At 43.8% G+C, this 25,897-nt stretch overlaps 1 protein-coding gene across 1 annotated transcript in view; it reads right to left on the bottom strand.

Annotated features, from left to right (window-relative positions):
- The window catches only part of LOC146894885 (uncharacterized), a 60,716-nt gene extending 42,316 nt beyond the window's left edge, over window positions 1-18,400 (bottom strand). The window contains exon 1 of the mRNA XM_087905985.1: window positions 17,888-18,400. Coding sequence (XP_087762111.1) covers window positions 17,888-18,111 — 224 coding nt within the window. The 5' untranslated portion in view covers window positions 18,112-18,400. The remainder of the gene's footprint in view (window positions 1-17,887) is intronic.
- Between the last annotated feature and the right edge of the window lie 7,497 nt (window positions 18,401-25,897).

Genomic DNA, 25,897 nt, shown 5'->3' with positions numbered 1-25,897 from the left:
AAACTACTCAACCTCTCTGAACCTTCATTTTTCCATCTGTAAAATGGAAGGATGCAGTGAGACATCCTCCCAGAGTTATGCTGGAGTATTAAGTAAGCTGATACACATCCCTAACACTTTACCATGCTTGGTAAACTGGACTTATTACTACCTAGTGCAAAATACTGCATGTGTTCCTTCTTCTTCCTGACCAAAACAAAAAACAACTTGAGGCTTAGTGTACTTAAGTAACCTGGAGTCACTGTGAAGAAAGTAGACCTAGGATCATAGTCCAGATAACCAGTTATAACATCTCTGCATTGTGGCACCAGCGTGCAACCTGGAGGGTAATGGCGAATAAATTCCACACCAGTTAGGTTTTAAAAGGGGTATTTATTTTGGGGGGTAAAACTTACATACACACAAAACGTCAGGAAAGGAGCCTAGTCGCTGGAGCAGGAGCCAGAACCAAGGGCCGGAACCAAGAGGCTGAGCCAAGGCTTGCCGCTCTTTTTTAAAGAGAAATATACCATGCCCCAGTGGGCTGGTATTTCAGTGGCTACTGGCTGAAGGAGCGGAAGGTACTCCTGCAGCAGGACGGTCTGCTTTCAGGAGAGTGTGTATGTTTTTTAAATTTATTTTTGGTGTGAGTGGTTTTCCTGCAGGTATATCTGTGTACCACATGCATGCCTGATGCTCAAGGAGTCTAGGGGATGGTATTAGAGCTTCTAAAACTGCAGTTACAGATGGTTGTGAACCACCATGCGGGTACTTGGAATTGGACCCAGGTCCTCTGCAAGAGCAGTTAGAGCTCTTAAGGGCTGAACAACTTCTCCAACCACCAAGTAGAGTAAATTCCTGTTTCATCCAGGGTTCTAACCTTTGCAGCTCAATTCTTGCTTTCTTATACCAAGTAAAAGAAATCAAAATAGGTATCAGCAATAAGTAATGGAAATAAGTATCCTAGGAGTTGACTGTTTTTCTGCTATCTTCATTTTCCAAAAAGCAGACTCTTAACTGATAGTCAAATCATTTCGGGCAGTTCTTACCCAAGGCTACAAGTTGTTTGGTCTACACTGACATGGTCCCGCAAGTACTATTATAGATAGATAGATAGATAGATAGATAGATAGATAGATAGATAGATAGATAGATAGATAATAGCATTTTGCCCCACCTCCACCCCAGCTAAGATGAAGGCTACCAACAGACACCTTCTGCAGGCTTCACTGGATAAATTGAAATCTATCAAGGATTCTCTCCCTCCAAGTACCATTTAGTCTGAACTTCAAACAATCACTGCACTGCTATTCTAGTTACTTAAGTGTGAAAAAATAAAGGATGCTCTTAGAAAGCATTTGGAAGAGGAAAGGGAGCCAAAACAAGACAGAAGCTTCCCATCAGAGATCAACAGCTCAACATGGGATTCTAAGAGATTAAAGCAAACGGTGCTTCTGCGTGCACAGCAGACCTGGATGGCAGGATGGATGAGAGCTGGATATATTCCAGCCCTGACATTCTTTCAGCTCTTTCTCATTGGAGGATCTGAACCAGCTCAGGACTGAGCTCTCGGTATGATGACTGAAGGCCGGTGCCTCCTTTCCCTTCTCAGAACCAGGTGTCTGGTCAGTCATGGGCAACCCTTAATATTAGATTTGGCAGCTTCTAGGAAGCTGAGGGAGAGGCACAAGCTCTCTCCAGAATCTGAACTTAGCCTGTTCATTGCCAAAGTTGCTTGCCCAGTAGGACCTCCTGGGGGAGCTTTTAAGCATCCCAAGCCCCAGCTGTTTTCTGGGTCAAGTAAACCCCAGTCTGCCCAGTGGGACATATGTACCAAGGCTTGGAAAACTCCCTGGATGATTACCATGTGCTAGTAAATTTGAAAACTTCTGATTTGGAGCCACGGTTCTTAGCAGGGGTTGATCTATGCCCCTCTAGGAAACATTGGCAGTATCCAAAGACACTTTTGGTGCCCGAAGAGGGATGGTGCAGGATGGTACTACTGACATCTAGTGGGAGGAAGCCAGGAAGGCTGCTAAGCATCCCTACAACAAAGAACGACCTGGCTCAAAACTGTATGGTACAAGTAGCAAGTCTGACTGAGGAACTTGATGCCCATAGTATCAGTCCACTAAAATCAGAAGCCTCGGGCTCCTTCTCCAGACCCACTGGATTCAAATTTACATTTTCACCAGATCCCAAGTTGATTCTTACACACATCTAAACACTAGTCCAGATCCTACAAAGGCTTCATTTTACAACAGGAGGCACCGCCAATCTTAACTGAGACTGGGTTTTTCTCAGCGACCATTTCTTTTACATTTAGCATTCACCCCTAGACACTGTGGACAGGAAAGCATATTAGACTTCAGAGTTAGCAGATCAGATTTGGGATCCAGCATTAGACAGGGCCACTAGAAATCACTTTGTAGGGTCTCAACTGTCTAATCTGCAAACAGGAAGAAAATATAGGGACAAACTATGCAACTTGACAGAGGACGCCTGCACAGTAGGGGGTTGGCATCTGAGCTTCATAAACCTACCACCATTTTCTCTGGAGCAATTAATTTTCCTTATTTGGACAGCTATTTTTCTTATTGGAAAATGGCAATGCATAGTCACGTCTGCTCATGAAGGAAAAAAAACTACCAAGGCATTGGATTGAAGGTGCTACCTTGGAGCAGACACTGGAGAACAGGCCCTGGCTTGCTTCCTGAAATATGCCAGGGGGCAGTTTTTAATTCAAATTGTACACAACGTACCAGGAGTATTAGCCCCCTATCAATCCGGCAAGGCATATGCTCACAATCATAGATTTCCCTTCAGTCATTCCGAGGCCAGCACATAAGGATGATGCTGCCATCTGCCATTTGGTCTCAACTTGAAAGTAGGTTGCTAGCCTTGCCTTCCCCTGCAATCCCACTGCTGTTGAGGATAGACACTGAAAAGCTTCTCAAGACATGATCCCTGCTAGGGATTCAGAATTCACAGCCACACAACCAGACTGAGGACGTCTGTTCCTTTCTGCTCCCAAAATCAAACTAGATTGTGTTATTGCTCTACCTCTCCTCAGGGCAGGTATTTATACCTCATCAAACACAAACATACACACACACACACACACACACACACACACACACACACTACAGAAAGACAAGACGAGGGGTCTGGAACACAGCAACTAATCGGCTGAGGAGCTTTAAGAAGGATAAACATTCATTACTTTCCTTAAGCAGCTGACAAACTGCCTCACACCAGGAGTCATGCATTTCTCCTGTTACCTGTTCCTCGAGGTCCTTAATATGAGGCTGAGCTCACAACCAAAGCTCCACGAGTCTGTTACTCAAGTGATTGACTGGTAAGCCTGTTGATTGATTGGGTCTGGGCTGACTAGAAGAAGTGCAAGCTAAGCAGTGAGCATGCACACTGCAATTGCACAATATCCTACATCTGGAAATAACTGTGTCTTCTTAAAAACTGTACCACAATCTGGAGAAGTGTTCTCATTCTGTCCACCTGCCCCAGAAATATCCAGAAATCAGGTAAGGAGCTTTAAAAGTGAGTCTGACCAAAAGGGAGAGGAAAGTCATGTATTAAAGGCTGACTTTCATGGTTGCCTAGGCATAGCACAGGACACTTTAGAACAATAATCATGCTGAGGCTGGGAAGGGGAAAGGAGTAAGATATACAATGACAGGAAATACGGAGTCACAGGAAGAGCCTCCAGAGCAACGGAGGGATTGAGGTAGGATGTTCTCCCACTCACACAAGTGGGATAGGCGAGAACTGGATCCAGAGCTGTCAAAACTAAAATCAGCACTAACAGAGGCATGAGAGCCACACCACATAAGCCAGAAAAAGCAGTTAGAGCCAGCAACACTCCTGGGTCCAAATGCCTTGGCTAGAACCCAAACCCCTGGAGCGCAAGTGTGGGGAGGCTTTGGTTCCAGTGATAAAACATGGATGGGAGCCACTGGAATGGAGTACAGGGATTTTCAACTCTAAATTTTGCAACAAAGAGACTAAGCAACGACGGTGGGTGAACCGGGACACAACAGCCACAGAAAGAAATGCAAGGGGGCACCAACTTTACTCTGGTTGGAAGAAAGCTGAGGAGCAATTGCCTATGTCTTCCGGCCACCTCCTTTAGACAGGGCCTGGCCCAGGTTTAAGAAGACAAAACCCTCCATCACTGTGTGCAACGGAGGTCTTCTTGGCTTTAGTTGTGGCTGGATCTGTTCAAATTCTTCTGGGAATTCCAAGAACTGTGGCCTCACAAAGACAAACTGAATACCCTACACGTTGGGATGCAGGGAGAAATCAGCTGGAGATCTGAGCAGGACCTCAGTGGAGAGTAAGGAGAGAAAAGACAGAAAGGGAGAACCAATCCCAATGCCATGGCAAGAGAGGGATCCAGGGTCTGAGAGGCAGGTGAGAAAGCAACTGGGAGGAAAGACCCTCTCTTCTAGGTGAATTTCCTAGCTGCTTTGCCTGTTGCTATGGTAAAATGACCCCATGAAAGCAACTCACAAGAGGAAGGTTTTATTTCTCTCATGGTTCCAGACTGCAACCTGCCATCTTAGGGAAGCCACAGTCGCAGGAGCCTGAGATCAGTGGTCACACTGCATCCAGGGTCAGAAACAGAGTGACAAGTGTAAGCCAGCACTCCGTTCATGTCTCCACTGTCGGGATACCCTAAGAATAGTCTAACCTTTAGTTGAGATGGCTCCTCCCACATCCAAAAAACGTCATCAAAACAATCCCCTAAATTGAGCCAATCTCGAAAGTCCCTCTCCGTGTTCAGGTCATGTCTATTTGATAACACTAAGCATCACAGGTTTTCTTCAAAACAGGGAAGATTACTTTTTCCTAGAGGTCTAAGTTTATCCTGGTGATACCAACGATGCCCTCACATTCCCAGAAGACTTTGAGTAGCTTAGGGTCTGCCCAAGGAGCGCTTACATGTAGGCCACAGGAAAAGACCGCTCATGCACCCAGACATGAGCCACAGCCAAGATCAGTTTCTATGAATCTATGTGATGACATGCTTTTCCTTCTCAGGAGAAGACAATTTGAGATCTCTACTTCTCTATTATCTAAGAGATGAGAATTTTTCTCCCAGTTTTAAAGATTGAATCCAGGGCTTTATATGTACTTAAATATAGATTTCTTTTTTTGCCTCAGTTTCTATTAAGGTAACATGTGGAAAAAGAAACCCAGTCTTAGATGAAGAGGGAACCTCACTGAAAGAAATTACATAGTAATAGTATTTTTAATGATTGAAGCAGAAAAAACAGAAACAGACGTTGCAAGATGTTTGAATTTATAGATATAAACATGTATTCCTCAAAGTGAACTTTTGTAATGAAGCTAAAAAGCGCTCAGTAGTGCAATCAAAGGATTCCTTTCCTGGCTAAAAGTTTTCAAATAAAATTGTTTTCACAAAGAGAATAAATTGCTGCCTTTGGATGATAAGAGACAAAAGGAACATAGTTTTTAAAAAACATTTTTACATTGTGTATGTGTGTGTGTGTGTGTGTGTGTGTGTGTCTGTGTGTGTGTGTGTGTGTGTGTCTGTGTGTGTGTGGTGTTTATACCGTGGCTTGTATGTGGGGAGCAGAGGACCACGTGAAGGAATCAGCTCCTTCCACCGCCTAGACTTCAGAATCGCACTCAGGTCTTCTGTCTTGGCAGCAGGCATCTTACTCAGTGAGCCATCTCTGTGTTCCACAAAGGGGATATTCTTTTTGATTTGTCGGCCACCTATCAAGTGTTATATATAATTTATCTCATGTGGCCTTCAGAACAGCGCAACCAGATAGTGTTGCCTCTCACTAATAACAGAACAGATCTGAGGAAAGGTGTAGCAAGGATTTTTAGTAGCAAGTCAGAAATTTCATCAAATGTTTGCAAGTATGGCAATTGAACCCTGCCTTCCCTCCTCTCCCTGAATCACCACACAGTTGTGGAGGGGTAAGGCATCCCCCTTACACATCATTCTAAAGGGAAATGTGTTCCGGTCAATTCACCAAGCGACCAATTAGCATCCTCCCTTCTATAACCAGCTCCAGTCCCTAAAAGTGATGAAAAAAAATGCACCATCCTCTCAGAGCGCATTGATATTCATCCCAATTCCCTTCCTTCTCCATTTCAGCAGCACATAAATTACCAGCTCTGTTGTCAAATGCTGCATGTAATTGTGTTCAGCCACACATCCCCAGGGAAAAAGAAAAGTCATCCAGTCTGCAATGGACCAACACAGGCCAGGGGCTCAGCAAATGGGGTTAGGTCTGCTGTCCACTCTCTCTTGCTGCCTCCTTCACGGCAAGCTCAGGCAAGCCAGGGCCTGTCAGGAACGACAAACCACATCAGAGTAGGAGTGTGGAAACAAGTCTAGTTAAGAAACAGTGAATCTTGTGCTTTTCAAACCATGCAAACGTATAGAAGAAAAAAATTCCCATGAACTTTTAGATTAGCAAGGACCTATTTTAATAAATCAGTAGAAATAAACAGCACTTAGATAATTACAACGAGCCAGATCCTTTTATAATTATCTCACTTAATCTCTGCTGCAGTCCTTGGGGGATAAAAAGCCTGAACTCAGAGCTGCCTGCTATTTCACATGCTCAAGGTGGCGCCGCTGATAAATACTGCCCTGAAGATGCTTTTCCTTGACTGCTTCCGGCAACATCATCCTTACAAGCACCACCCTTAGGTGTTTGTATTATAGCCTGCTCCCTTAGCACACTGGTCTAGCTGACTGACCCAGGTGGGAATCAACCCACAGCAAGGTAACACTTGGACATTTTCTTCAAATTAAGACCTGCCACTTGCAAAATACTCACGTCATTTCCCATTAAAAAAAAAAAAAAAAGAAAACATTGTTTCTGTGTAAAATGAAAAGCCCAGGGGCCGGGGAGGTGATCATTGGATAAAATGCTTACAGCATAAGCACGAGGAATGGAACTGAGAGACCCCACCAGCCATGTAAAACCTGAATGAGCATGGCAGCATGCCTGCCATCTTAGTATCAAGGAGACAAGGGCATGCCCAGGAGACAAGCTTGCTAGATAGACAGGTCAAATCTGAAAGCACTAGGTTCAGAGAGGGACCCTGACTCAGTTAAATACAGCAGAAAGCAATAAAAGGAAACACTTGATATTAACCTCTGACCTTCGCATATATATTTGTATACACGGCGTCACATATATGTGAACGTAAATATACTTACATGCACACTATACACACACGCAAACCAAATTAGCTAATAATTTATGTAAAACTCATTTTTTAATCCTATAGCCGGATGAAATAACATTAATGTAGTCCCAATTATTCCAGGAGTCAAGATTAGTTTAATGCCAGCCTAGGCAACAGAATGAGTTCCTTCCCACTCAAAAAGAAAAAGGAAAATACTTTATGAGTTGAAAAAAAAGATAATTCTCTCACCTCAAAGAAATGCTGGGGAAGCATTGCACCATGAAGATCTGAGTTTCCATTCTTTATCTAGTTACCTACTTTGTTACTCTGTCTTTCTCTTATTTTGTTTGGTTTGGGGTTCTTTTGATTTGTTTGGCTTTGAGTTTTTCTTTTGTTTTTGAGACAAGGTTTTCTGTGTAGCTCTGGCTGTCCTGGAACTTGCTATGTAGACTAGACTGGTCTTGAACTCACAAAGATCTGCCTGCCTCTACCTCCTGAGTGTTAGAACTAAAGGTGTGCCCCACTGTGTCCAGCTATCTTTCTAGTCTGTTGTTCTGAAATGGTGTCTTCCATTTGTAAAGTCCCATCATGGCTAAAATGGCTGCCAGTACACTAACCATGACCTCTGAGGGCCAGGCAACAGGAAGAAGGACGCAAAGAACATGTGAGCTATATTGCTTTTGTTGTATGAAAATAAAATTAAATGAAAAAGCATTTCTAAGTTTTCTACCCATTACCTTCAGCTCACCATGTAGCCAGAGATACTAATATGTTCAAGCTAGATGCAAAAAAGACTGGCGACATTGTCTACTCATCTTGTCTAAACATGTTGTCACCCTGATCTGTCCCAGAGCACCCATCCCAAAGGAAAAGGATAAAATTGAAAATATAATTAGAAGGCCTGTGAGACCCTCATCCCCACAACTCTTTATTGGGGTGCTAGTATGAAGGATTCTTAGTACTCATTGGACCCCACAATAACCTAGAGAACAGCATCAATTTATTTATTTTATGGTCTGGGAAGTGGGTACACACAAAAATCTAAGAAACTTACAGAAGTTCACAAACCTAAAATGTGACCCTAGGAAGTAGATTGCTTATGAACAATGTTTGTCGTGACATCGAACACATAAGTTTCCACCTGACAAAGATGTCTCATGCGGCCTGGTGATTTCTCTTTAATATGAAAGTATCTGTTTACTCAGACATCAAAACACTCATCCACTCAGGCTCCGCGGCCCCTGGTTCTAACCACTGTGTTAGTTACCTCCTCTAACACACTGAGTAATATCATTTACTAGACAATGGTAGAGAAGTAACTGACTCAGGGCAACCTTCAAGTAAGCCAACAAAGAAACTTCCTGATGTCTCGAAGTATGAGGCAACGATGCCACCCTCAAAGGCTCACCCTAGACAGAGATGCATTGACCCCAATTTCACCAAGAAGGACACCAGAAAGGCTAGCAGTGATTGCACACTGACACACTCTGAACCTTCTCCTTTTCAATTAAGTCATAAGTGTCATTCCACTGAGAACACAGCTTTGCCCTTCTTTTTCCTCTGCTTAGCGCTCTGAATTCATTTCTCTCCTTTGTTTATTCCTCTGGGCCCTGAAACGTTCTCCACAGTCAGCTTACTTAGTACTTCCTTTTCACGGCTATTTCAAGACAAAGGCTGACCTGGTTATAACCCAGCTATTCGGTCTGCACAACCACAGGCCTCATTCCCAAATGAGGTTAAAAGGTCAGCGGCGGCCAAGAAAAATACAGCTTCCCAGCTGCTACCAAGAGCAGTAAACATTCTTATTAGAATAATAAGCAAACTGAGAAGCCATGGAAAGCCTTAGCGACAGCATCCTGGAATTAGATGCCTTAGGCAAGAAGACCTGACAGCTGCACAGTGCGGTTCCATTAAATGCTCGGCACTGTGCGTGTTTATTCGTCACCCCCATACCAGCAGCAAATGCACCTAAAGATGATGCTGGGGGAACTCAACCTAACTAATCCTGATCACCATCTCATGGGTACCCATTCTAAGCTGAGCATTTGTCAATATTCGGGCTTAGAAAGCAAAAACGTCTTAAGATCTCCCTTTCAACTAATTCATACTCTAACAGATGCATGCTCTAGCTAACCCAGACACAAGCTGAGTTCGCTGCTTTCTCATGAGCTAAGTGCTTGAAAAAAATGACCACCAGGCTCGGTGTGGTGGCATAGGACTTTGATCCCACGACTTGGGAGGCAGAAACAGGCAGATGTCTGTGAGTTCAAGGTCAGTCTGGTCTTTATTATGAGTTCTGGGAGAGCCCAGGCCTATAATAATGAGAATTTGTTTCAATAAAATAAAATGAAGGTGATCAGCGCTCTGTGACACTCAGAGGAGTTCCCAGGAGAGTTAAGCTGGAAGACAGACCTTGACTCCTGGTGCAATCTAGAGAGGTAACAGCTTTTTGTGACAAACAGAAATCCACCTCACAAGATTTCTGAGAAATGCTGGACTTTGGTATTTGTGTATTCACCAGCAATCCTATTCACTGAGCCCAGGTTGTCACTTATTATATTATTATCTGTGGCAACACAGCCCGCAACTGTAAGACTTCCCATCTAAAAGAAATAAGAGCGGAATAATCAGGACAATAAAAAATCTAAAGTGTCAAATGTCTAAGCGACCCATGGACTGTCCCACTCTACATTAGTGAAGGGTTTCTATTCTGAAGCCAGTAAAACTGGAAGAAACGACTGAGTTCAAAAGAAAAAGGCAATAGAGTCTTCAAGGAACACAAAGAACCAAGGAACTATTGCACAGTCAGAGGAATACAGTAAAGCCCCAATGGCTGGCCCCAAAGAAATAGAAATGGAAGAATGGCCTGAAAATAATCATCGCGGTTGTGTTAAAGAAACTGGGATGGCTACAAAGAAATAGTTGTGAACAAATAAACAAAATCGGCAAAAAGGTGCCAGATAAAGTGAGAAGTTCAGCACACACAGACACCAAAGAACTGGACAAAACAAATCTCGTAGCCAAATAAAGCCATGTCTGAGCTGAAAACCTAAAGAGAGGGCGTCCATGGAGAGCTCAGTCAGCGGGAAAAGTCAGCAAATGAAAGGCCAGGCCCTTGGAAGCTGTCCAATTAGAAAATCAGAAGGGGGAAGATGGAATGGGAAAGCGATCCTATGGAAGATCTGAAAATCTGGATCCATAAAATCTCAAATATTAACAAAAAAATGGCCATAGTGAAGTTTTCACCAAGATGTCATCAAACCGTCAGATGTCACAGAGAGTAACTTCCAAAGCATCATATTTCCTATGCCAGGGACTCCCCGAGAGCCTGCCTTCAGGCTCCCAGCACAAACGCTGCAAGCTCACAAACAGTGAAAAGGTAGATTCAATCACTGAGAGAAAAACACCCCCCCCAAAAAAAAAAAACCTCATCCAAGCTAAAGCTGTCTTCATAACAGAACAAGAAATCTTAAAAACTGTGCCAGAAAAACACTCAGGAAACTGACCATTTTTAGACTATAAAAGAACTTTTAAAATATCCAAAAGTAAATAAAACATCCAGTTAAATTTAACCAGAGGCCTGAAGAAAGAGTTCTGACAAGCCCACTGAAGTCACGCCAGCCTATGGTGCTACAGAGCGGAGGCCAGGGGACAGTTCTGTGAAGTGAATCTCACCTTCCACCTTGACATGATTCTGGGGTTGTACGTGGGTCCTCAGGTTTGCCTCTTCAGGTAAGTGCCTTTACTCACCAAGTCATCTTGCTGGCTTTAAAGAACTGTCCTTATAATTAATGAAAACTAGCTTGTTCAGGTCTCCATTAAAACACCCATTTGTTCGCTTTACTGAATCACAAACTCTAACGCAACCTTTGTTCTAACCATATATCCTCCTGAAGCTGTATTTTAAAAACAAAAAGCACAAGAGATTCAAATTGGTAATTTCCCCCATTATATTTATGTGACAGAAATGACAGACTTCAGTTGGCCCACAGATTTACAGCTACTGTAAGACTGGATTGTCGCTATGTGGTCTCCCCACCACAGAACGCTGGTCCGGGTTAGTGGATGTCACCACAAACAAATGAAAAAATTAAAGATTATTGCTTCTCAGTCCTCGCTAGCATGAAAACATAATTATGTGTTTTATGTGTATGGAAAGCAGAGATCGTGCCTTTCAGAACACCTACGGTTTGCGATCTTGCTGTCACCATCCGTCAAAAGGAAAGCTTCAGTTTATTGAATGGCCTTTGTCAGCGTTAGCCTGAGAACATGCCAACATGACATAATGATTAGTAGTAAATTAGTGGTAATAATAGTTAGCCTTCAAACGACAAGGACTTTGCATACAATATGTTATTTAATACTTAGAAAGCTCCTGTATCTGATCTCTGTTTTATTAATGAGAAGAAAGTTGAAAGAGACTAAATTACTTCCCTAATTCAGGCTAGTTGCCAGATAAAATTCAAAGCTACACGGAATCTCATTCTATGTAGGGTGTAGAACATGAAAAATAAAATCCCCAGGGGAAATGTAACCACCACAAAAATCAGCACACAGCAGAGCAATGGAGACCGTTCCACCAGTGCCCTAACAATGAGCTTTTATTTTATAAAACTTATTCTTAAGAGTTGAAGGAGGGGAAAGAAGATGATCAAAACACATTGTATGGAATTCTCAAAGAACTATCAAAAACATTGTTTTAAAGCAAGAATATGGGCTAGAAAGATGTCTCAGTGGTTAAGGGCACTGGCAATTCTTCCAGAGGACCGAGATTTGATTTCCAGCACCAATAATTATCTGTAACTCCAATTCCAGGGGATATAACACTCTCGAATGGCTTCTGTGGGCACCAAGTATTATACAGTGCACAGGCATGCACGCAGGGAAAACACACATAGATGTTAAATAAAATGTAGTCGAACAATAAATAAAATTAAAGTGTTTTCAAAAACAAAGGCAATGTGGTTCATAAGGCAACTCATCTTCCTATGAGAACTTCCTATGAGACTCACTCAACCCACATGTACACAGCAAGGGCTACTGACCAGCTTTGACTGAGGTAATCTAGCCTTCCCATTTTATTCATCAGTATGGCTGGGTCATGGTTATCTGACTACACATTACTTGTAGGTGTGTCTGTGAGGTTGTCTGCAGAGCTGCCATGTCAGTTAGCAGACCAAGTAGGAAAAGCAGCCTTCCCTAATGACCTTACCCACTCAACTGAGGCATGGACAACACGGCATGGACAGTGAACTCTCTCTCCCTGTGTATCTCCCACTGCCCGATCTGGACTATCGATCTCTTGCCTGTATACTAGACTTTCTGCTAATGGCTCTAGCGGTTCTTCAGGTTTCAGGCATGGACCAAAGCTCTGCTGCCAGGAGCTGCTGCTCGGATACAGTAACAGGACTTCTGTAAACATCTGTGCCTCTTTGTTCTGGTTCTCTGGAGAATGCTAGTGCTTCCTGATTCCAAACTGTTGGTGTGTGAGTGATCCAAGATAAACAAATCACATGTTCCTGCCCAGGAAGTCTCAAGCTGAGATTAAAGGAAGCCAGTCTAGCGGACTCTGAGGAAAAGAAGAGAATACAATTTGGGTGCAGGCCATGGACCTACTGTGGTTTCCACCATGTGGCCTGGAAGGGATAAAGCCTGAGTACAAATGCCATGAAATGGGGTGCCTTGGTCAAACGTGAGGAGGGTGAGATCTGGAGTGTGAGTGACAACCAGCTTCTGCGTCCCTCTCCACTCCTGAAGACCACACAGCTCTCTGGCCTGTGCTCTCTGAAATCAATCCGTGTGCTTTTCACAAATCCTTTTCTGTGCTCTTGGTGAATTCTGCCTACTCTTTCTCCACAGACAGACCTAAACTACTCATGGAAATCTGGTTAAAGCAAGCAGAGCGTCCTAGCAGCCTAGTGTGAAAATTATGACAGGAGCCTGGAGACATCGAAGGCTGAAAACTAATGAGCGTAGTCCTCATGTGTCCCCTCCCTAGCACCAGTGATACCTGACATCAGTCGGAAAGAAACTAGAATACTGTTGCACACTAGATCGTTAGCAAGACTCTGGAACCTAGCATTGTTTGATTATGCGATGTCCCCACATGCTCCTGTGCTGAACATGTGATCCCATTTCATGTGCTGCTGAAACTTTAAGAGGCAGGCCTAGGTGGAGGAGGCACCTCCTACGGGCATGTCTTTGAAGGTTATACCTAGTCTACTTCCAGTCCTGCGTGAGGCTTGTACCTCTACCATGTGCACTCCCAATGCTAGGGTGTTCTACCTCACCATAGACCCATAATCAATCACCACCTTTACTTGTTTTTCTCCCATTTTTGTCCCAGAGACAGAAGGCCCAGCTGATACAGTTGGCATCCTGTCTTCGGGCTGAAGAATATTCATGCACTGGAGCTGCCAGTCACAAAGAGGTAGGAGATCATGTTCTTGAAGCGATGATTTAAGGTAGTCTGACATAGTAAAAGCCTTCATGTAAGTCATCCGTCAGCATGCGGCTGAAGACCTCATAGTAAAATTCACTAAAACCAGGCAAGCTTTGAAGGCCTAGCCACAGCGTCCTCTCCTTCTCCTCATGGGTTAAGAACAATGGGCAAGCAACCTAACCTTCCTTACCTAGTAGACCAGATCAAGTTCCTTTTCATTCCTAGTCGAGGGCTCAGTTCTGTAACAATGCATGGACTCATTTAAATAACTCAAATATGTTTCCCCAAGGAAACCAGGGACTATCCTATTCCCTTGATACTACAAAGCCCGGTTTGTAACGTTCCAGGACCCCAGATGTTCCCTCTGCTCTCAAGTTCAACCCTCTTTTGCCTCATGTGCCACTGGGTCTTCCTCCCTCAGCCTCTCAGAATGTGTGATTGATAATATATGGCTTTTGGATCGTATCTCTACTGTTTGGTATCATGTGTTCACCCACTCCTTTAACTCCCCTGCAGTAAACAGGAAGCTGTTCAAACACAGTGTAGAGATATCAGCCAGCAGGGACTGTGCTCACCAATGCTGTACCTATGCAGATGGGGATAGAGCCCCCTAAGAGCCTTCTCAGCAAGGAAATGCTCCCTCCAACCGCCTGTGAGGCCCACGAAATTTCACTGGAAGAGCAGCAAGGCAATGTTGAAACTGCCTCCCAGTTTTAACACCACCTGCTGGGGCTATGCTCACAATGATTCACTGAGAATGGCACGGTCTAACCAGCAAATTGTTTATAGACCATTAACTTCAGAATATCCCACACTGAGAAAGGAAAACAAATCCACACTGAGATTTCAATGTTAACTTGCAATCTTTATTCAAAAACAACTCTTCAAGGCTGAGCCTGGTGATACAGGCTATAATCCCACTGCTTAGGAAGCAGAAGCAAGAGAATAAGGAGTTCGAAGTCATCCTTGACTATAGAGTGAATGTGGACTCATTCTTGGAGTCTTACATAAGGTTCCTATTGCTATGATGTAACATCATGATCAAAAGCCAGTTGGGGAGGAAAGGTTCATCTGGCTTACATTTCCACAACATTATCCACCACTGAAGAGAGTCAGGACAGGAACCCAATCAGGGAAGGAACCTGGAAGCAGTAACTGATGCAAAGTCCAAGGAGGGGTGCTGCTTACTGGCTTGCTCATCATGGCTTGCTCAGTCTGCTTTCTTGCAGAACCCAGAAGAACCTGCCCAGGAGTAGCACCAGGCACAGTGAACAGAGTTCTCTCTTATCAATTTCTAGTGAAGAAAATGCCTACGACTGGATCTTTTGGAGGCGTTTCCTCAATTGAGATTTTTCTCCTTTCACATGATTCTGGCCTATGTCAATCTGATGTAAAACTAGGCAGCACGCTGAGCTATATGAGAGACCTTGTTTCACACAGACCTATAACTATACCCACACCCATACGCATACCCATATCCATCCCCATATTTATAGATGAGAGAGAATCTTATAATGGGAGTTGAGGAGGTAAGACAGCTCAGGGGATAGCAGGGGTAAATGTGCTTGCCTCCAAGCCTGAGGAACCGAGTTCAATCTCTACAACCCGGTTTAGAAAGGCAGAACAGTTAATGGCCTGCAAGATGTCTTCTGACCTCCACGTTCACGCTACAGACATGTGCGACCACACACATATTAACATGCATACACACACTAAATAAATAAATAAACAAAAGGGTGTTCAGCCAAATGAAACCAGGACTATTGACTCTACTCCAAGTGCTGCTATATGCCTTTCCTCTCTTATCACTTCTCCAGTTCTGGGGATGCTCTTCAATGGTCTCTTGATTCACCCATCCTAACTGCATTCATCTGCACAATGGAAATAAAACTAATTTCTATTGTATATGCTTGCAGCAATGTCAGTTTCAACATATACAAATTATTTTTAAAAGCTTTGAGTAAATTTAAAATAAGAAAGTAGTCTGGAGCTTTAAAGGTAGTTCAGTGGTTAGGAGCACTTGCTGCTCTTCCAGAGGACCTGAGTTTGATTCCAGCACCTACATGGTGGCTCACAATCACCTGGACTCTAATTCCATCTCTGTCCTATGCGGGCACTGCACACATGTGGCACCCAGACATCCATGTGATAAAACACCCTCGCACATGAATTTTAAAAGTAGTGGAACCCTGCCTGCTCCTGGCCTGTCCAGGGCATCTGGTCAACAAAACCTTCAGAGTAACCATCAATCCAGGAGGGTATACAGAACTGAAACACGCCAGTCAGGGGATCTGCTCACATGAAGGATAATTGAAAATGTTCAAGTCTGACAATCTTTCTAAATAATGCGAAGGGAAGGAAGGAAGAGTTTGGACTGGGCTTGCCAGTCCCAGTGTTCAGGAAGGAGACTTAAAGCTGGGCAGTGGCAGTGCACGCCTTTAACGGCGGCACTTGGGAGGCAGAGGCAGGCAGATCTCTATGAGTTCGAGGTCAGCCTGGTCTATAAGAGCTAATTCCAAGACAGGCTTCAAAGGTACAGAAAAACCCTGTCTCGAAAAACCAAAAGAAAAAAAAGGAAGAAGGAAACTTGATCTTGGCACTAGCAACACATAAAATTGTTTCAAAGAGGAGAAAGGTGTTATATACAAAAGGAATATTTTGGAATTTCTCGGTAGTCCTTATAGTCCTTGAAAATCCTGTAATTGGAAGAAGGGATTAGCAAGATCATGTGTTGAAATGGAAATGTAGTTAATCTAATGTTTTTATCTATAACATGGTAAACACACATTTATCTACCATCTTCTAGCTCAAGTCTTACACCTCTGCAAGGTGACCTTGGCAGAGAATTCGTCACCACCTGCTCTGCTTTCATTTCCACATGGCCCTCACACCCTAGACTGAAATTTATCGGTATAATCAGCTTGAGGTGTCAAAATGAATACAACTATCTATATTAGTTACTTTTCATATTGTCCGATATACCTATCAGAAAGAGCTGTGGGAGGAAGGATTGGTTTCGACTTACAGCTTTGGATGGGAGAGTCCATCACAGTGGAGGAAGCAGGGCAGGGTGGCAGAGGGACTTCTGCAGGAGGAGGCCCACATGGTGGCTGGAACACTTGACAGGACTTCTTCACATGACACAAACCAGGGGTCAGAGTGTACAGCCAGAACCAGAGGCAGGTGAGACCTTCAAATGCCTCCCCCTTGAAACCTGCTTTTATCCGTTAGGCCCACATCACAAAGGTTTCGCAAGTTTCAAAACAGTGCTATGGATTAAGAAGTTCCACGAGTCTGTGGGAGGGGGGCAGTATTTAACTGAAATACTTTAACTTCCTATGATTCAGTTTTAACTTAATATAGATAATAACTCCAAGGGGCTTATACGGTATCAAAGTCACAACAAAGAGAGAATTCTAGGTTCTCGATATCATCTAGATAAGTGGAGACGCCCAGTACCCTTATTGCCTCATGCACGTTCGCCCTTGTCCCATGGTCTTCAGTCAAGTTCAAGGCTTGTTTCTGCTGCTACTAGCTCTGACAATCCGCTGCCAGTAAATGCTAGTAACTTACTGCCATTTCTTCTCAGGGTCTGTCCACCATTCCAGGGCCATATCTAGCCCTAACTTCCTGTTATCTCTTCAGGTTCCACTAGTGCCAACCTCCTTCATACCTACAGCTCTTTCCCTCAATCCACAGGGCTCCTACCTCATCTAAATGATGAGGCAGGTTGGAGGGCAGTTGTTTATTTACCTCCCCAGTATTTGTCTCAACCATGAATCCATCTTTCTGTAATCTGCCCGACCTGTGCCTGCTTTGAATCCCACTGGCATCACGGCTCCCCACACCCTCACCCTCACATATGTACTCACAAGACTTGGAATGTGTTCCTTCCTCTTTTAAACTGAATACTAAATAACACATTGGCTTACAATGACTTAGAGAGACCAGGAGAAGAGATAAATTATCCGCGCGCGTGCCTGTATGCGCACCAAGATCTCAGAAAGCCTGCGGGTGGTAAACAGTTGCCTGTGGTGCTTCAAGAGTTCCCGGTGATTCTGACGCACACTCAAGTTTGAGAACTACTGATCCATGCACTAGACAAGCATCAGACACCAAGCTGCGTGACTAAAGTAAAATGCCGGCAAGCTCACGGGGTGGCGTGGTCTCCTGTTGCTGACCGGGTTTGTTTAGGGGCATGCTATTTATCCTTCTTGTGGCTTTTTTTTTCCTGCCTACAAAGCAGTGAATAATGATAGTCCATACCTCATATGGGCTCTGATGAGCATGAAATGCAGGCGTGTGTACAGAAGGCCTCCAGAACTGTGAAAATGCCATAGAACCCACAAGTCACTCCGGCAGCTTTCAGAATGCCAGCGGCAGCAGCAGCAGAACAGCTTGACGGGAAAGTCCAGCACTTTCTCAACAACCCTCTGAAGGCCTGAACAGCTGCCGGGCTCAGTCCACATCTCAGCAAATCCGTCAGCCATTTGTCTGCCTTTGCTAGCATTCTAGAGAGCCTCTTCTCGCCTCTGCCTGCAGCCTCCTAAGACTGAGCTCTGAGAGAAGGCAGAAGCTGGTGCCCTGTGTCCTCCCTGGATTGTGACTACAGATGGTGGTGGTTTACAAAGGGCAAGCATCAAAGATGTCTAGCGTGGCTGTTTCTCTCTGCATCATTTTTTCAAGTGCTCTTGCTCTAGTTTAGGAAGAGGAATGAGGGGAAAGAGGGAGAGAAATAAGAAGAGAGCTAGATCATTTATCCAAGACCTACAGACTTCCTCCCTATGTCTTAGCTTGGCTTCCTCAGGGGTTTTTCTCTGCTGGTCAGAAAAGGCACCACGAGGTCACAGAGCCTTGTACACTCTCGGAGGGAGGAAGCAGAGGAAGCGGTGTCATTCAGATGCAGGCAAGCGGCTCGCTTGTGCCTTGTCTGCTTATAGAACAAAAGCGTGCAGCACATTCAAGCATCCCTGAACCCCTAGGGAAAGGCTGTCAGTGGTCACAGCACATGAATATCAAAGAATCCTCCCTCTGCAGGTGGACTGTCACAGTGCGGTCTCATCTCCTGGACTTCCGGTTGGCCTTTGAAGCTGATGGCTACAAAGACGTGGATGAATTTGAAAAACGTAAGAGAGCACAGCTGGGGTGGATCCAGCAGATTTCCCTAGCAATCTTAAGCATCCCAGATAGAAGCAAGTTCACAGATCTCCCTTACCACCTTTATTATGGTGCTAACAATTTTCTTTTTCAACAAGAAAACTTCCTTGTTGTGGGTTTGACTTTTCAAGCCAAAAGGCTGGTGAAAAGATTTGAGGAGCAGCTCAGTTGTAGAGCTCCTCCCTAGCATGCACAAGGCCCTGCATCTGAACCTCAGGACTGTATAATAAATCAAGAAAGAAACAGATATGTAAACAAATACTGGGGAAAATATTACTCATTTATCAAAGATATATTCAACAAAGATGACCTCTAAACCCCTCCCATTTCTGAAACTCAAGCTTCCCAGCAATCTGGTTTGCCAGAATTATATATATATAAATGAAAAGGAAGGGAGGGAGGGAGGGAGGGAGGGAGGGAGGAAGGAAGGAAGGAAGGAAGGAAGGAAGGAAGGAAGGAAGGAAGGAAGGAAGGAAGGAAGGAAGGAAAAAAGTCTTAAGACTGGGATTCAACTCCACAAAATTCTAGAAGATATTTTTACTTAATGCCTACAATTATTTGTGGATCCTTAAGTCTTTCACCTAAACAGCTTGGCCTGGTCTGTGTTACACATGCTTGTGTTAAAGAGGTATTACACGTTTAGCTGCAAGTTCTAGCAAGGGTCCAAAGAAAAGAAATAGCAGGTGCAACTGTCACCTAAAGGAGAAAGGATGAGTGACCACCTTTTTCATAGCGCAGGACACGTTGTGTACACCAACTTAAAGCTGGTAATTTCACCCAGAAGGGATGAGTTCCTGGTCTCCTAGCTCCATGCAGATGGCTTAGAAAGGGCATTCATTGACTGTGGCGCTGCAACCAGGAAAGACCAAGAAATGGGAGAATAATCATAAGAAAGAAAAATAGCTCAATCCTGTGGTTTCATAACCCAATTTCACCCTCTCCTTTCGGCACTCACCTAAGCCTGCAGCTCTCGTTTTGCACAATTTTCACTTGTACCGATGCCAGTTTAGCTCAGGGAACAAAACAAGCCACAGTTCTCAATTAAATATACTGTGAAAACAGGAAGTTCATGTTTGGCCTGGGGTTTATCCACATTAAGCTGAGGGCTGCAGCCAAGAATTCTGAGGCTGTCTGCATTTTATCTTTCCTCTAAGAGGATCAGACTGTCACATTACCTCCAATTGGAAGGGTTTGGGGATCTGTGTACACAGGGCACAGTGAGAAGCTGTAGGAATTTAGGAGTCTCCATCATGCAGGTATGGTGCTGCAAATAAAGAGACAATATGATGCTTCTCAGGATCCCAAAGCCTACCCATCCTCAGTATAAGAAGAGCCAGCTGTCTCTGATACTCTTTAGCCTCTGAAATACTCACTAGAGCCCTGCCTTTGGGTGTTCCGTAATCAGTCTTTATAAGACTCAAGAACGCAATTCAAAAAATTCTCCCCAACCCCCACAGCCAGAAATTTGGGGTTTTCTGGAAGGCAGGCAGAGTGAAAGAATAAGTCAGATACCTGAACGTGTTGCTTTTTGAGGTCTCATGGTTTTACCTGCTAGCCTATCTTTAACACCACTGAAAGGGTAGGACGGTTGAACTTACGTGAAGGAAATGGTCAGTGTTTGTTGTTTAGTAACACATTATAGGCCTAATGAATGGACAAGTTGTTCCAACTGCCCTGCTGGCTGATTCAGGGCAAACAGTCATGGCTATCACCTTACCCAGCCCACCTCCAAGATGAGCTCCTTTTCACCAACTAAGTGGTTGCTCCTTTTACAAGGAACTTCTTCTCATATCCCCTGTTGTAAGACCTCTGTGTTCTCTCTTAAACTTCCTTGTTTCCCCAGCACTCTGAGTTTCTAAGAGAGAAATATGCACACACCTATTGTCTTTGTTATTCTTTCTGTTGCAGCAGAAAGAAGATATCTGTTAAAAATAACCTATGGGGGGAGGGGGAAGGGGTTATTTTGGCTCACAGTTCAAGGGTGCAGATCACACAGCAGGAGCCTGAGGAGACTGCTGGTCACTTTGCATCTGCAATCTTGAAGTGATGAGCACTCACTTTCTCCTTCTTATACAGTCCAAGTACCCAGCCCAAGGAATGATGCCACTCACAGTGGGCAGGTCCTCCCAGGCTCCTCTCACAGAAGCATGCTGAGAGAACAGTCTTCCATGGTGATTCTAGCTCCCATCAAGTTGAAAACTGAGATTAACCATCACAGATATACATGCATAGTCTTCATACACTGTCTTTCCTTTCCCCCAGGCTTTCTACTACAGAAGTTACCCCACTCCCAGTGTGTCCATCATTTCTCTGGAAGGATCTGAGAGTGGCTGAGATCCTGAAGGCCAAAAGCAAAGAGGTAAGGAGTGAAAACATTTAAGAGCACTCGCTGCTCTTGTAAAGAAAATGGATTTGCCAGAACAGATGCAAGACTGTTACCTGAGATGATCAAGCCTCATAAGGATACTCCAGTCACGACTTGATCATAATTCTGAATTTTCTTTAGGTCCCCATAAGATTATCAGTGCCCCCAACCAGCAGAAAGTAGTCTGGAAAACTACATCCACATTCCCCCATATCCAAATAGACTTTGGATATTTTCCTTTGTTTAGAATGTTTGTTACAAGTTTTTATGGCTAATGGTAAGGAGAAAAGCTAAACAAAGGATATTAGATTCAGAGTCCTTGTTTTAAAAAGAGAAAAGAGGGGAAGTGGTGTGGGACAATGGTCTGTATTCTGTCAATTATATTTTAAACAAATGCTGATTGGCCAATAGCCAGGCAGGTATATGCAGGATAACAAGACAGGAAGTAGAGACAGGTCAAAGAGAACAGGAGAATTCTGGGAAGAGGAAAGCTTGGTCTGCAGCCCCTTGGTCTGCAGTCCTGACCCGATCACAGAGCAAGCAAGATGTGACTGTTCCGTTAAAAAGATACCAAGCCACGTGGCTAACACAGACAAGAATAATGCACTAATATAAGTTATAAAAGTTAATAAGAAGCCTGAGCTAATGGGCCAATCAGTTTATAGTTAATGTAAAAAAGAAAAGAAGAGAAGAAAAACTGTACTTGGTTCCCAGCAACCATTCAGGGAATTCACAACCATCTCTAACTCTGGCTCCAGGGAGTCTGATGCCCTCTTCTCTTCTTTTTGGGTACCAGGGAGGTATATAGTATGCACATGCATAAATGAAGGCAAACACTGTAGACATAAAATAAAAGATAGTAAAAGCACAGAAGTTCTTTAGGAAGTTTAATATTTGTGCAAAAAAAGGAAAATAACATGAGCAAAGGAGTTAAGCCTGGGTGAGATAGTGGAAAGGGTGAGGAGCAGTCCATGCCATGAGAGCATTTGCTGATGGACTGCACACTGACCAAAAGAGACATGGAATGACAGCTCCCACACTTTTGTTTTAAGCTACTGGGTGGGTGGCAGTACCATTTGAATAGATGGGGAAGCAAGGAAGAAAAGTTCAGAAGAAAGAACTGCCATGTCGGAGCATTAGTGTCTGGATGTCCACTGTGTATCTAAGCAGAAATGATGTACCTTAATCCATATAGCTGCACTGAAGCCAGCATACAGATTTGGGAGTAATCAGAAATATAATAATCATGTCTCATGAATATGGTCTGATATATGCTAGGAATAATAGACAAGTTAAGACTTGAGGAGGCCAGGAAAATGGTTCCAATTTCCCAAGATGAGTACATATTCAGTTCAGACAGGGTTTATCTGCTCATGCTGAGAGCATATTTTTTAAGTGCCATTATACACTGTGAGAACTAAAAGACACCAATATTAATTCTATAACTAGAAAAGAATAAATGCTAATTAAATGCCATTTGTATTTGAGGAGTTAATCACCTAATAGAGGAGATAAACACATAAAATATGAATGTAGCCTTGGAGACTATACAGGACATTAAAGTAGAGGCAACAAAAGCTTTGTGGGTTCATGTATGTCCCATGACAAGGGACTACTAGTCCTTTACACTGTAATTAGGACAACTAGTCATTCTGTGGCCGAGATGATGCTGGAACTCCGTCACAAGGGCTTCAGTGTCCCAGTGACTTTGCTATACCTGGCCTTCGCATCTGCAGGAATTGTGAAGACCCAGGCAGCCTTGAGGCTATTTCAATGACAAGAATTTCTGTTTAGTAATTCAGTATGTCTTTTCCCACTGACATGGTGTATCTGTATGACCTAATCTTAGCAGTGAAAAAATCTATGGCTTAATTCTGTCTCGTTACAGCAGTCAGGGTGGGATGTAACTGTAGGAGTTCATGCATATGTCTGTATTTAATACTAATACAAAAAAAACCATAAAATATTGGTAGCTACAACACTGTCTATGCTCCACATCAGAAACTTTTTTGAGTACTTGTTTGCTTGGTTTGTTTTGGTTTTTGTGTTTTGGTTTTTGAAACAGGAACATATTATATAACCCAGACTGGCATCAAACTCACAGCAATCCTCCTGCCTCACCAAAATTCTTTGTATAAATTGTCCTCCTTTATACTCACAATAATCAGTTGAGACAAGTAATTATTATCCTCATTTGGATAATAATCAAATAACTAAAATTACTCAGTGTCCTAGTAATAGACCAGGACTGTGAACTCCTATGGGACCCTTTGGTGAGAGGCACCACTATAACCTTGGACTCCATAGTGGCTTTGGGTCCCATTGTATGCAACCCTTACATCCTACACAGTATCCACTCAATGAGAGAAGCTCCCGCACACCCACCGCTGTCAAACCATCTACTCTCCTCGCATGCCTCCCAAAGCTGCCCCAATTTATATAATCTCTTTGTGTTTCTCACACAGACCTGTGTGACACTGTGAGACACTGTCCAGGAACCCACCTGAAATAATGGATCCTTCGGAGACACCAGAAGCCCTTTCCATTTCAGTTTCAGTTTTAAATTGTTACACTGTCCACCAATCTGCTGATAAAACACAATAATGTGATTTATCTCTGAGAACAGTAGCAACATCTCAACAAATTGGATTTGCTTTATCTTCTTGTTTAAAAAAAATGTTGTTCAGGGTTTTCTTTGAAGATGTCCTTTTCAAAACATTGTCCTGATAACTTGAGATGACTTTGAGGGGGAGAAAGCGAGTGGGAAAGAGAATTTAACTTACATTCCCTACCCCTTCTGATGCTGAGAAAGACATGTCTACCCCACCCTCTCCCTAGAACCTTGCTGAGCTGCCTCTACCCCTTTCCCCTTTGTTTCTATACTAAGTACAGATCTAGTTTCTAGAGGGGTAGCCCTGATATCAAATGATTAGGCACTCCTCTTCCCTCCTGTCCTCTATCTATGGCCTAGAAGGCCATGACTGTATGTTCCATCATTTATCCTGTCTTCCCCACTCTACTCTTTCTCAGAACCCAACCCATTTGCCCAGATCCAGATCCTAGACTTTCTTGAATGTCCCATAGGCTCTGTACCACAGTAACCCATCCACCCTTATTCTTTTACTGAATGGTTCCTAAACATTTTGGCTAAAACTCCTGTGTGATCCCATGTAGGCCAGACCTACCTTCATGGAAATATGTTCTTCCCATAGCTCTAGTTGTTTTAGTGTAAACTACACAGTGTATTTTCAGGATGGAATCTAGAAGACCACCTCTCTGGTGTGACCCTCACAGTGAAGAGTTTGAGACAGGAACTTGAGAACATGTGAGTGTCTCTACTACCATCTCTACACCTTTTCACCCTCATCAGTCTTCACCACAGTGACACCACCATGTGTCTCCCTTCCTCCCCTCTCATGCACTCCCCCCTCTAGCATATCCCACTTCTGATGCACTAAATATGCCCAGCTCCTCTGTGGTACATGTTCCTCCTTCTTAGATGCCCGACAAACTCCTCCCCCTCTCCTCAGCTATTACTCCAGGTAGAGTTGGTTCTTGCCTTCCCTGGGCTGCAATAGCATACTCTCCATATAAATATTTCTGGATGTTTTAAACTTTTTAAATCCATTTCTGTGGTGAATTAAGAATGGCCACAAATTTATTATGATGCCTTCCATTAAGACGTCGCGTCTACTGGGAACTCGAGGGAGGAAGTTGGGTGGGCTGAGCATGGGAGGTGGGTTGGGGCTGGAATGGAAGGGGAGAGTAATAAGAGACATCTTGAGGGCAGGTGGCATTTCTGGATTAGGGAGAAACCTGGTACCAAGTGAAAGACCCCAGAAGTCAAGGGGGTCTCACTTGGAGCCCTCTGCCCAAGAACCAGTCCACTGGATGCAAGAACAAGAGGCAGTTTAATGAATATACACAGGCGCCTATGGATACTACAGCAACCAAGTTACTGAGCATGCCAGGCTGAAGGCACATTATGTATTTATAGGGATTTAAGAGTTACATAAGAGGCTGCATAGCAACAAGCATTTCATTGGTTCTCAAATTGGCCGGCTTAGCTCACCCCGGGAATGACCCCATGTCTATTCCCGAATTTTCCCGAAAAACCACAAAGCTAGTTAGAGAACCCTACAGCAAGTTGACAGTTTCGATAGACTGCCTTGGGGGTGGGGTACTCCCTCTCCTCAGCCTAGTCAGAGAGTCTGCAACCCATAGATATCCTGTTTTAGCATCGGCTGGACCGGGGGAACTTTTCTTCTATGGCCCAGCTAAATTTCGCAGAGTCATTAGCTGAGCCTAGGGGCTTTTTTCTATGGCTCAGTTAAGTTTTTCAGCAGAGTTTAACATAGTATGTGGACATGGGGTCTTTCAAGTATGGGGGGGGCTTTCACAAGGAAATTCCCAGGAATCCGCAAGGATGACCCCAGTTAAGGCCCCTAACAATAGTAGAACTACTACTGAACTAGCCTGAACTGGCCTGAACTGGCCTAAACTAGCCATCTATTGTAATTAGATTGGTGACTACCTTTATTGCCCTCAGAGAGCCTTTATCCAGTAACCGATGGAAGCAGTTGCAGAGATCCATAGGCAAGCACTGGCCTGAGTTCCAGGAGTCCTGGTGAAGAACAAGGGAGGAGGGATTGTAAAACTAGAGGGATTAAGTTCATGCACGGGTAACCCACAGAGACAGCTTGGGAGCTCATGGACTCTGAATCAACAGTTAGGGAACCTGCCTGAGACTGACC

Source organism: Myodes glareolus, chromosome 5 (genome assembly GCF_982192425.1).
Source record: "Myodes glareolus chromosome 5, mMyoGla1.1, whole genome shotgun sequence".
In the NCBI taxonomy this organism is placed as follows: Eukaryota; Metazoa; Chordata; class Mammalia; order Rodentia; family Cricetidae; genus Myodes; species Myodes glareolus.
This window is presented reverse-complemented; position numbering and strand designations above follow the sequence as displayed.